Raw genomic sequence first — 14,033 nt, forward strand, 5'->3', positions numbered from 1 at the left:
CAATTCAAATACCTGTGATGAAAGTTATTTGTGTGTGTTATTTTATTTTTGAAGGGTGATTCATAATCAATTTTTTTATCTTTGTAAAAACAGTACATAATATAGTTTTGAAAATCGAGAGAAAAAAATTATTAAAATCCTCTGTTAGTTTAATAAATGTAAGTACCTTCAACTAAATTAAATAGAACATCAAAAAGAGTAAGGAAGATGGAAGAATAATGAAAATGCAAAAAAATTATAATAAAGACCGAAGGCAATCAGGAAGATCATTTTAAACATAAAGTTTTATGTAGTAGATAATTTTACGAACAATTATAATTTTTTGTCCTGACTTTAACCAGGAAATTTCATGCAGCAATTAGTATAATACTAGCTGTGCTTCGCAGTTTCACCCACAGTGCTCTGCTCCTGTTGGTCTTAGCGTGACTTATATATAGCCTATATAAGCCTTTCTTGATAAATGGACTTACTAAACCCGAACGAATTTTTCAAATCGGTCCAGTAGTTCCTAATATCAGCGCGTTCAAAAAAAAACAAACAAACTTCTCAGCTATAATATTATAATAATAAAAAATAAGTATGGATTAATTATTTACGCTTACGTGGCAGAATTAAACTTGCACTTTCTACAAGACTTCGAGAGAACATTCAACTAATACTTTTTTCGGAGTTAACACATAACTGTAAATCTCAATATGTATATCTAGTACTCTCATTGTATGTATTAATTTCCCACACACACTACAGTTAGTGATCGGTGTGACCATCGGCCATGCTTGAAGAATTAGATAACGGTTGAACCGGTCTAGTGTTTGATTTTTCCTGGAAGAAATCAAATAAGAAATAAATAGGTGGTTGGGAAGCGCTTCCTGTGTAGTATGGTTAGAGTGCTGGGTTTTTATGTGCATCTTTCTTATTATATGTGTTTCTGGAGGTTGGATGTACTAACGAGAAAATCTACATTCGTCTACAAGTTTGTGAAATATCGTGTCTCCTTCTTTCTTTATTACAGGTGCTGGAGCTTGAATGTACTTTTAAGAATCGACATTACTACTACTAGAGATAGAGAAATGTCGTGTTTCCTTGTGGTAGATGCATCATACTTGTACATGTGTTACAATTTTGGTTAGTATCGCGAAATACAACTAAGGACTCGGTACTACGGTCAAGCATTCACTGTACGAAGGAAGTGGACGAACATTCTACTCAGTAATTACTATAAGAAGTATAATATAATGAGAAAAATTCTATTGATACGAAGAAGCATTTTCGAATCACTGTGTCGTCGCAACTAGGCCAGTAGGCTAGGTGGAAATAAATTATTAATTGGCATAAATCTATTCATAATTTATCAGGAAAAATGGAACAAGACTTTTAATTACGGAGGTATGCATTGTATAGATTTATAAAGTAATAATCAGCGGGTTGTTTCAATTAATTGAAAATGGAACAATTAGCTTCATAAATAAAAAAAATATAACTAGCGGTTCACCCCGGTGTCGCCCGTGTTTACGTTTTCTCTCCATAAGAACCATCCTCTTACTTCGAAGAATATTATAAAAAAGAATTATCGAAATCGGTCCACCCATTCACGCGTATTGCCGTAACCAATAAACATGGATTCATTTTATTTGTATTATACATAATATCTAGAATACATCGTTGATAAATAAAGGCATAGCGACAAAATAAATATGTATTTGTAATTACAAAAACAACAAGGCGATTTAATTGAAATATTTAGAAATACGATAATTAAATATTAACACGATTGATAAAGAAATACTTGAGAGCTTACATGGACATTAAGTGTAAAAATGTGTAAAAATAACAAAATTCCAAAGATTAAAAGTACATATATGATAAGTAGATATTTGACTATTGTTTGATTAAATTTTTTCAGACTTGATAAGGTTTCTAACATTACCTACGTATTTATGGGTAACTTTAATAGGTTCTTTGTTCATTTATGATTAATAATATGGGTAGGAGGTACATACATTCCGAAGTTTTGCCAATATTATTTAAACATCCCAGTATTTATTGTCAATCGGATGAGATAAAATATACAGAAATATACCTAATATTTAATAACAAGTCAAGTAATTATCGCCCACTACCCACGGACAACATTTTGAAACTTGTAATTCCTTCACAAATTAAACAACAATGTAATGTTGAATAATGTACCTACAATTAAGCAACACGTACGTACAAATAAAATTAATTTATATTGTTGAACATATTTGCAAATATTAAGGAATTCTGAAGATTGTTTTTGCAGTGAAACTTCTTTATCGGGGTTGAAAAAAAATTTAGTGTAACATTTTTTCGTTACGCGTTACATTTTTCCGTTACGCGCCATCTTTTTCTTATCCCTACCACGCGTGATTCGACGTATTTCTGTAAAGTTACATATAGTAAATTATTTTTTGAAAAATAAGGTCATAAAAAAGTTTCACTTCTTACGTGTGTACACTAGTACACGCACACATTTTTATTGTGAGCCTTGTTACGAAGAATTACTTCCGAGTTTGGGAAATTTATTAATTTCAATCAGTCAACTTTTTCATAAAACAATTAGCTTCAATTTAACGTAGTTTATCCATTTATCATCTATCTATCAGGATGCATTAGCAAAAACCAAAATACGCATGAGCATTACACAGCATACTGCATAGCTGTCGACAGCATTGGATAGATGATGTTATAATGCAGCTTTTATAACTAAAAGGCTTCCCTATACGGAGCGTTTTATCAAATTAAAAGATTATAAAATAAAGACTTAATTATAAGACGCGTTGTTGTAAAAAGATATATAATATTTACGTAGTTAATTTGTAAACATTGTTATAAATATTGCAAGAAAAACACTACCGATAAAAAATTTACTTAATTAAAATGTAAATATTATTGTAAAGATTGCGAGAAATGTAAATGTTTATTTTCAATGACAGTCCATTAGCAATGTTTACAAACGTTACAATAGATGTTTATAAAGGTACAGGTATTTTTCAAACATTTCTGTTTCCTGATTTAGAATGAATTTAAGTATATATTTGGAAACATTTTACAGTGATTATCTTATAATGAAAGAAAAAGCTCACAAAATTATGTTTATATGTATAAATCATATTAATATAAAACTTGACCTACATAGTTAATTTAATAAGTTATTAATAATAGAACGATTCTATGTTTGAATAGTTTTTTTACACCAAGCGTGGCTGCGGGTAGATAGTTGTAAAAATATCCACACAAGTGTAAATTTTTACCACCTATGTAAAATAAAAAAAACACGAACTACGAATGTGGAGGCTTGTGTAATGTTACATTAAGTTATCCCCGTGTCTCTTTATTAATGTAGCTACAAAAGAAGCATTTACACCTTTCGTGTATATCAAGCCTAAGAGTTTATTGCGATTTACGGCTGTCGTCGGCGTTGTCCCGCCTACAGTCGCGTGGGCCATGGATAAGGGCTATTGAAAATAACAAACTTAATCCCTTTGCTTTATGATACAGAAGCAAACATTTCTTGGGTATTTTATTGATTTATCAAGCGCTATTTATGGACTGGATATAAGCAATCTGATATTAATAGCCTATCAGAAAAACAAGTTACATGATATTTTCTTAATTAAACTAGTAATGAGACAAGATTTCTGAATTGGTCCAATTACGCCGTTTATTAAAACCTACACATAAAAAAATTAATAAGGCATTTTTGTAACAGTTAACAACAGTCAATATTACTAAGTACCTAGCCAATTACTTATCTTATTTTTACTTCACCTTACTTATCTGTAAAAAGTAGAAAAGGGACATCTTGTTCCTTTTCTAATATAAACAATATATCATCAAGTATATAACCAATCAGGTAAACAATTAATGTAATATAACTCATAGAGGTCTATCAAAACATTCACTTAGTAGATCAATAAGGAAAACATCAAAAGCATATTCATAAGATCCATCATAGATTACACTTCGGTCCAAGTGTAATAGGGATTAGTCATTAGACTAACACAAGGGAATAGACCACAGAGTATTTGCAATTCATTGGTATTGATTATATTCCATTTGTTCAGATTAAGTTATTGAAATGTGATTAAACAAATAGTTAATTGAGTAATGTTAGGGTTTTAATTAAAAGATTAAAGTTTGTGAATATAAAAGCTTGGACTATGTAGGTATATCCTAGTATTAATGTAGTTAAGTATAATAATATTGTTTATTTTATAGTATTTATATGAATATATAATGTACACAATAAGCAGACGTATTTATAAATTTTTACATTTAGTGATAGGAACAGTTATAGATGTAATTTTATTATTAGTATTTATATAAATGTAGGACCTCGGAAAAATACACGGGCAGACTGAAAATCAGCGCTGTTCGGGTGTAAGCCCACAGCATGGCTGAGTCTGTTCCGATTGCCTAATATATGTTTACTTTTTAAGTTAAGATAATCTAAGTTTTTGTTGGCAATAAAGCTTTTTTTCTTTCTTTCTTTCTTAGTATCTACAACACATTACTAAATAGTTATTACGTTACTAGTTCTATCAAATTCAGCATAAAGATAAACAGACAAGCACTAGCAATATAATTTAGTACTAAAGTTCAAGAATCAAATCAATTAAACTTTTCATCAACGTAAATACATTTGTAAGTAACTACTTCAGCAACAGTAAAATGCAAAATGATCGCATCATATTTTATTCCTTATCTGCGAGAGAATAAGATTAAAAATAATTTATGGACCCGCAGATAATGCGCCAAATAAATTAAAACTTTATTCCGCGAACAAATCTAAAGGTGATCGTCGACATATTATTATGTAAATAACTTCATTAACATTTCGTTAGAACCGAACTTCAACCAGAATTGGTCGTAAAGTTGATTATAATCAGATGAGAGATAGCTCGGGAGCTTTATGTAATACGGCGTATCTGAGTAATATTCAAATGATTAAAGGAATCTAGATGTACCTATATGGTGTGAAGAACCATAAATACAGAACATGGTGAAACCACATGAGTAGAAAAAATATGTTTTCTAGTTTCTTGCTTCGTAATATTTAAATTTTAGTGCAAATTTTTGCAGCAAATTTCTTTAAGCTTAACTTAAACTTTTCTTAATAAAATGGACTGGACTAAGCATCTCCACGTGCGTTATATTGGTCTATAACTATAAGAAATACAACTTACAACTCTTACAAGTTAGCAATGGCGATCTGCGCTCTGTATTGCACTTTATTTACTTGTAAAAGCTTGTAAACGCGCAGCTGTATTTATTATATGTTTTTTTTACTTTCTCTGATTTTTTTTTTTTTAATGTAATCTTTGTTTTGTACTGAACATGTTCTATGGGAAGGAACTGTCTTCCTTAACACAGGATTTTCCTAGCTAGGAAGACAGAGCCACACTGTAATTGTACTGTATTAATTTTTGTACTCAATAAAGATATATTTTTTTTTTTTTTTTTTTTTTATTTAACCTATATTTAAGCAACACATTCAAAGTGCATCTAACGTTGCGAATACGAGTGTAAGGTACTAAAAATTAAAACACATCGGTCAAATAAGCACTATAATTAGAATCTCCCCCAATTACGGGATATTAAAACCTAGGAAACTCTGTATTGACTCCACTATAACAAATAGACAAAAATACTAGTCTTCTCTATTCTCTTAGTCATACATACATCGCCCCCCATAAATTCCCTTACCAGCCGCCACTCACACCGCTTGCACGTGGCCGGCGTGTAAGACGTACAAACGAGACCTTATACAGAACTAGGTCAGCAGCGACGGTGTGATAACCCACTGCAGAGTTAATTGCATACCGATCCGAGCGGCCGTCCAAAGCGACATTGCGATTTCGTTTGTGATATTGCTGAGCATTTTACTTGTGTTGAGAGAATTACTGTTAATTCTTTTTTCCAGTTACTTATAGCTATATTAAAAAGATTAACAATTTAGTTGTTTTTTTGTATAATCAATTTGTTATGGGGGATTAAAAACTAAATTGATTTTTTAACACGGGTTAAAACTTACAAGCACACACACACATACTATTATTAAGATTAGTAAAGCCTATGATAAATAATGAAATATGATTCAATTAAGTAGGTATAGTTGAAAAAATTTTATGTCAAATTTGGTTGCCCTAAATAATTATTCCCGTTGCATTCTGTGCTAAGTGAACGAAAATATACGAAAACACTACAAAAGTGTTACAGTTTCACGTTAAACATTTTTATGTCGACACGAGGGAGTAAGTACAATATTATAGTCCACTTAAGAGCTTTAAACAAAAGCTTAAAAACAAAAACGCAAACCAGAGGAATGGCGTAAAACGTCACAATTATAACTCTGAAGTAATACTTTTCTCTGTGTAAGTAAATGAGAACAAGATGAAATGCGAGATCGGGATAAATACTGAAAAACAATAGCGAGATGGAAATGAAATAATTAAGGAGATATGAAGCGATAGATAAATAGACTGTTAACTGAGTTTCGTTTATCTTTGCGACTCGTAAAGTCGAGAGTAATGATATAGAATTAAACTGTGTTTATTGTTTCTCCAGTAATACTACGTGTTTACGTTTATACACCGATATTCTTGTAGTATAAGACTCGTGCTCTCTCAAATTTTGTGTGGTTTATATTCATATTATGCATCTGTTTATTCTTCTATTTTTTATCTTAAGCATAACAAAAAATAATCGATTTAATTTTCATAAAGCTCAAAATATTTATGTGTAATTAAGAATTGCTTAAAAATAACGTAACATGTTGTAATAGACCTACACTACCGATCAGCGGTGAGGCTGCTAAACTATTATCAATTGAAACTTCTCACGAGACCAAGGCGTACTAAAACTTAATACATATACCTACTGCTTATTTATTTATTTATATATAGTGCATTAGGGTAATTCCGGATGTCGGGTAATTCGGATAATTGTGAATACAACTTCAGAGCATCGTTTTATACTTATAGTGAGTATCGTGACGGTATCTTATGAAAATAAACGGGTGTGGTAAAAATAGCATTCTTATTTGTTTAATCAGTCACTAGTTACGTATTAATTTGACATTATTGCACTATACTCTTTATTGCACGCACAAAGTTTGACAAAAGCAGGATATATTAAAAGAAGCAATTGGCTTACAACACCAATGGCTATTAAGAGTAAGTACTGACCTTAGGCAAGGCGGCGAGGCACTGCTGCTTGACGTCCCACACGAGCTGGTCGCGCGAGAACTGCAGGCTCTTCTGCACGTTCAGCTCGGGCACGTGCACCCGCACCAGCAGCCAGCCCTCCTCCGAGCACTCGCCCTCCATTACTTTACGCCATCTGCAAGGAAATTGGGCGGTAAGAACGGGGTGTAAGGTTCATTGTTCTTTGGCAGACTTGATATTGGATGTTTGTAGGATATCGAGGAGAATGCTCAGTACAAGCCCAAATAAACTCTTTTTATACTGTATATAAAATATTATATAAGGAGCCATGCATTGTGTTTAACTCTTCAGTCATATATACGTTCTGTCATTCTTGCTTTATAATAAGGGCCTGATGATATTCAAAACCTTCAAATTTTCTTGAACCCTATATGATGAGTTTGTACTGCTTCTAGCGCAAAACTTTACTGAAAATCGAATTAAAACGTCTGTGGAAGTCTAAGCAAGAAAATAATCAATATAACTAAAACTATTGTTATTCTACATCTATTTGTAATTTCCATAAAGTTTTATTCCCGAGAACAGAAATATTTATTCCATGCAAGGGTGTAGCGTCCGGTTCCATGAAGGTACCACAGATATAATACTATACTAGTAATATTAGGAATTCAAGAGGCAGTGGCGCCATAGTGCTTCTAGAAACAATCGCGATAGTAAATTAAACATGGCGACGACTTGCGAACGAAGCTATAAATCAAACGAAATAGCGTGCGAGATATATTGGATGTAACCGGTAATTCAATGTAGCTAATAAAAGTACAATATCTTAATACAGAATTGTTTTATTAGGTGAAATGTAGGCATAAATAGACTTTGTGTTGGGTTTATTCAATTGCATTCATTTTATCTTTCGTATTATATATTCGCAAGACAAAGTGATTTCATTAGAGGTTCAAATTGATATTTTCACATCGAACATCTTGTAAATTTGACCATAGAATAAATTAAAAATTTGAGCTTACCTAATTCATCAATTAGTAGCAATTTTTAGCTAAAAGGTAAATAATGAATATCAAACTTATTAATATATGGAAATATAAACATCGAACTGTAAATGGCTTGAAAATCAATTTAATATACCTGTTTTATAGTCTTTATAAAAAGTCAAGGTTACAATAATTGATAAGGGGTAAAAGACTATGGTTTTTCGTATTCATATAATTTTTACATGGTAAAAACTCTACGTAGGTGCGTGCCGCTTTCACAGAGTTACTTCTCATTTGTTTTTGAATCACAAATTAAAATAAGGTGATTATTTCTTTCATTCATTTAAAATAAAAATCCTATTACTTACATCTAATTATGGTATAGGTATATTAGAGATAATTTTGTTTTTGAAGGAATATACAGAAATGTTTTTCTCAACATTATATCAGCCCACAACTTACCCAATTAGTGAAATCGATTACATTATTATCAACGGAATATTATTATCTATAGTTTATAGATATTTTGATACAAAGTAATTTTATACCTTAATGATATATATGATAAAGTTCCGATAGTTGTTTATATCTTATTACCGCTACCAAAATAGGTATAATTACATATTAACACAGGAAAAACGTATGTACAATAATATTTTTTGTTACTTCTTATGTTGATACTTATATTTGTTTCTTTGTTTTATTACATATATGTATATCTAATACGCAATGAATATTATTGAAGTCAATTAGAAAATAAGATAAGCTCAATAACGTAAAAAAATTCTAACGTAAACTAAACTATTAAAAGTATCCCGTTATTTAGTGTTACAAACACACAATTTTGATACATGTTTATTACTCTTTCACATAAAAGCGGTTGAAAATAATTGGCAAAACAGATATTTAAATTACATATATTTAAATTACACACAGGCTACTTTTCACCTGTATGGATACCATTAGAATAAACCCTGGGGTGAATCTGATGTTAATTCAACTGTTTTATATAAAAAAAAAATGTGTGCGAGTACTAGTGTACACACGTAAGAAGTGAAACTTCTTTATGGCCTTATTTTTCAAAAATAAATTATATGCAACTTTACAGAAATACGTCGAATCACGCGTGGTAGGGATAAGAAAAAGATGGCGCGTAACAGAAAAATGTCACGCGTAACGAAAAAAATGTTACACTACATTTTTTTTCCAACCCCGATAAAGAAGTTTCACTTCAAAAAATGCTTTCATGGTTGCGTAACTAGGGTATGCTATAATCTGTACATACACTATAAAGATAAGCCAACATATCTAAGCGTCTCTAGTGATACCGAAATTCTCGCGTTAACTGATAAGAAAGTTTCTGCTTACAAACTTTTATCGTCAAATTTTGTGGAATTGTCGTCTTGTTACAGAAATGTTTGATTAGGTTTCTTTGGAATAATACTAATTGCTTATATTGTACCTATTTATGCACTATTTGTTAAACGTAGTAGCGGCCGTTAAAATAATTATGACTCAAGTTATTCCAAAATGTTAATGAAGCTAAGAAGAAATTGACACAAACATCATAACAAATGCTTTTCTAATTATTAATTTTAAGAGAGTGATAAAAATAATTTAGGTCCTAGGTTTTTCCGTTAATGAAACTTTCACTCACAATGTCATACAAATGTAATAATGATGAGTTTTCGAAAACAAATTCAATGTAAGATTAATTGCTGTTACAATTAATAAAAAAAGCAATTTAGGACACGTTAAGATAAAATATGAAATAATGACAAATTGATTTGAACAATTAGGGTCACGCATGATAGTAGTGAGAAAATTGATAACATATTATTGTAACGGTCAAACATATCTATATTTACTGATAACATAGTATTATGTGGTTTACTATCTGTACATTAATTTCTTCATTTTCTAGATTGTACGTTTGTACGTCCATTATTAAGAGCAATTAAAAAAGGAATTATATTTTAATCACGAATTATAATATGATCATCGTATCTTTAATTTATAATTTAGATTAATCTAAAGTCGTTAGATATCGAAAAAAAAACCAACTGTACCTAAATGAATACTGGGTCAGTCTTTGCGTAGTTTTGTTAGTTAAAAAAAATGTATCCACATGACAATTAATGACAGTTTTGAATTCGAAGAAATTGCTAGTAGATACGAAACAATTATTATTTCTCTACATTTCAACGCATTGTTAATACTTAATAGGATCCTTAACTAAGCGAAACACGGGCAGGTCTTAAATATATTAATAAATTTAATCAACACTATTTATATGGCATTATGGAAATGCGAGATATATTAAGATTTAATGATACCTAAATGTTACTACTTAAATGTTAAAATACGTCAGAGCGGGCCCGAGCGGTATGCAGTTAGCGACCTTCAGTGGACATTCAGAATGGCCGTGGCGGTAATATGAGGTAAATGGATTGATTTTTATTTATTTCTCTTATGGAGAGAAAGGAGTATAATTATTATAATCAGAGTGGTTTTATGAGATAAGTTTAAGTTTTAAGATATGAGACATTATATTCACTATTGTATACAAGTCCACAGTCATATAGATCATGACAATGCAACAGGATTCATGATGCTTCGTTTTTTTTTACAAAATATTGTTTCGTCATAATTTTTGAATCATCATCATTTCTAGTAGGTACTAGGTATATATCTTCGTAAACTTTTTCAAGTATAAAAACCAGTGGTTTAAACTTTTAAGCAATAAATAGTTAAGCGTTTAAATTTGCAGGCAAAGCGCTCAAAATAAATATAAAATTCACATGACGTCAAAGCTAATATATAATATACATCTTTAAAATGAAAAAGATGACAAATTACCTGATAATAAACCTATACAAAAAACAAACAAATGATTTACTCGTTAAACAGAACATAATACTGGTATTATCACTTATTGTTCCCAACACGCTACGTGAAACGTGATTTATCAATTTTCAAGTAGCTGGTAACAAGTGGATTTAGCATGTGAACTAATGTTCACATTGATTCATCATAATGGTGATTTATTTATAACTAGATTTCCGCCCGCGGCTTCGCCCGCGTTTTCAAAGAACCGAAAAGTTCCCGAACAAACTTTCGCATATAGTTATATCGCTCGTATAATATTAGATGGATGTACTACTAGCACGCGGCTTTGTCCACAAAAAGTATAAATTTGTTTGCCCCTTTTCTAAATTATTTTTCGCCCTTTTTCCAAAATAAAAGCATCCATGTTACTTTTTAAAATAGTTATCAGCTTCTGAAGTACGTTGAGCAAGTAAGCAGACTTAATTATAATACAATGTAGCACTAAGATACCTCACACACTTTCTTATGCAATTTGCATAGTGGGTACCTTCAACAAAAGCTGTTGAGTGTTGACTGCTACAAAGGGACAATTTGATTTATTAGTATCGATTGTTTAAACCGAAATTGAGAACACTTTTAAAGCGAAAGTGTTAAGATTTACGACTGCCTATTTTTTTCTGGTTTATGGAAATATCCCGTAGCTTATTCAAATTTATATAACAAGACCCAAGAGGAAATAGGCAAACAATGTTCTCTACAAAATATTATTTTATTTCCTTTGCATATAAATTGCAATGGCAATTTTGATAAAATTGTTTGACGAGGATTTATAGTCAAAAAATGTTGGGTTGAGCTTGATTTAGGCGTGTCACATACCGCTGACTGTTGAGGCTGAGAAAATTGCGAATATGAAGCATACTTCATATTCGCAATTTTTGTTAGCTCAGTCGTTTACTGCTTCTTTTTGTATATAAATTATTAACTAGCTTTCAGCCCCAGCTCACGATCTCGTATAAATAAAATACGTACTTATACTTCAAAAATATAATGACATTCAAAATATTCCCGTAGCTTATTTTTTACTTCCAATTTCATCCAAGTTTAATCAGCCGTTTAAAGTTCATAACATTATAGACAAGCACATTTGCTTTCGCAATTTTAACATGCGATTAATTTCGCAAATATGAGAGGTTATACCTACTTAATATATCTGATATTTACATACTAAAAATATTTGTGGAGGAAGGAAGGTGGAATTCCTCCATCGAAAAAGGGAGGATCCTCGACCAGTCAACTCGACTGGCCGGCCGTGAAGGCCCCGATGGATGATGTTGGAAAGTTGTATATATAGGCTCTGTAGCGAAACATTTCGCTTGCGCGATTCAGAGCGAGGTGTCGCTACAGGACTCCCCTCCGAGACCGGAGGTCGTAGTACGAATTGCCTTGCCAGTGCCAGGTATGTTCCAGTGAGTCGGAACAGGAAGCCGCTAGTTCACGGTGAGTCGGAACTGAGTGCGGTGATGCTGCGTGTAATGCTCCAGTGAGTCGGAGTGCGTGCAGTGAGGATGGCTGTGGAGCTGACCAAGCATGCGCGATCGCACATGGTAGTGGACAGGACTCCATTTGAAGCCGAGTGCGCTGGCTGGCGGGCGGTGATCGTAGGTGGGGAAGGGATAGGGCATGGACATCATGGATGGACAGAAGGAGTTGTGAACTGTCAGGGGTCACCACTGTGGAGGAAGGAAGGTGGAATTCCTCCATCGAAAAAGGGAGGATCCTCGACCAGTCAACTCGACTGGCCGGCCGTGAAGGCCCCGATGGATGATGTTGGAAAGTTGTATATATAGGCTCTGTAGCGAAACATTTCGCTTGCGCGATTCAGAGCGAGGTGTCGCTACATATTCGTTTTTGCATTTTATCTGCGTTGGCATTTTAGATTTTCGCACTCAAGCGCCACTACTGGTATCAAGTATTCGACATTCATTTTTAAAAGGGCAAAATCATTCTTGTGATTAAAGATTTTTTTGCATATTTTTCTTCAAAATCATTTTTTCGTTGACATTTATTTAAATGTAAATGTTTTTGCCTTTAATGATACTTATTATGATAATTACATGTGCTAATGTTTGCTAAGTAGGTACGTAGGACCTGTAATAGCTCATACCTACTTAATCTTTTTTGTTTGGTAACGGGGAGGAAATCTTCAAAAGATCCTCTCTTCTCTTTTGGAGGAAAAGAGTGCATGTGGAATTCTTACCACAGCTTCGGCGGCCAAGCCTCATAGGTACTTAATCTAATGTTACGACTTACTAGAAACAAAACTATAAATAATAATGCCAAATATATCTAATATTTAAATAGTCAGAGCTTTTAATAAATCTTCTTCCAGTATTATGCAACACCGTTATACTATAAATAAAATCAACATATTATTTAGACTGCACTGCCACTAAAGTCTAATAACCGATCTAGTTTAACTTCTGCTCTAACAATTTGTTATGATGACCTGTTTCGTGACTTCGCATCGTTAGCAATGCAAATATTTCCCGAGGTACATAACCAATGCTGGTATCAAACTTTCATATTTGCGTCAAAAATATTAAAAACATAGAGACTGTTTGACTGACATTATTAAAACTTTTATTAAAATACTTACCTACTATTTCAATCGTCAATAATAAATTGTGTAACACTAATATCAATACAATGCTTCGTTTAAATCAAAACAAATCGAGAATATTTTTGTATGACTGTAAAAAAAAACAGAAGAAACTTTTTCTTATTCGCAATTTCCCGCCACCACAGATTAACCAAACATTCGAAACATTCAAAATTCGAACAATACTCATTGACGCACAGATAACACACAAGTATAATACAAGATTAAAGTTATTCGCACAGATTATACACCCTTTTCAGTACAATATATGACGTATGCACGGTACGTATAAATATTTAACATTTCTCACATTAAAGCTGTGAATACATCCCGGTTGCATAAGGAGTGTAAATTCTATGTGTCAATTGA

General features: G+C 32.0%; 1 protein-coding gene across 10 annotated transcripts in view; it reads right to left on the reverse strand.

The window, feature by feature from the left end:
* The window catches only part of LOC123692144 (SH3 and multiple ankyrin repeat domains protein 3), a 156,323-nt gene that overhangs the window by 83,953 nt on the left and 58,337 nt on the right, over positions 1-14,033 (reverse strand). For all 10 annotated transcript variants that reach the window (XM_045636829.1, XM_045636828.1, XM_045636834.1 and 7 more), the window contains one exon: positions 7,212-7,365. In XM_045636829.1, the coding sequence (XP_045492785.1) occupies positions 7,212-7,352 (141 nt within the window). In that variant the 5' untranslated portion in view covers positions 7,353-7,365. The remainder of the gene's footprint in view (positions 1-7,211; positions 7,366-14,033) is intronic.

The sequence above is a fragment of the Colias croceus genome, chromosome 5, assembly GCF_905220415.1.
Source record: "Colias croceus chromosome 5, ilColCroc2.1".
Classification (NCBI taxonomy): Eukaryota; Metazoa; Arthropoda; class Insecta; order Lepidoptera; family Pieridae; genus Colias; species Colias croceus.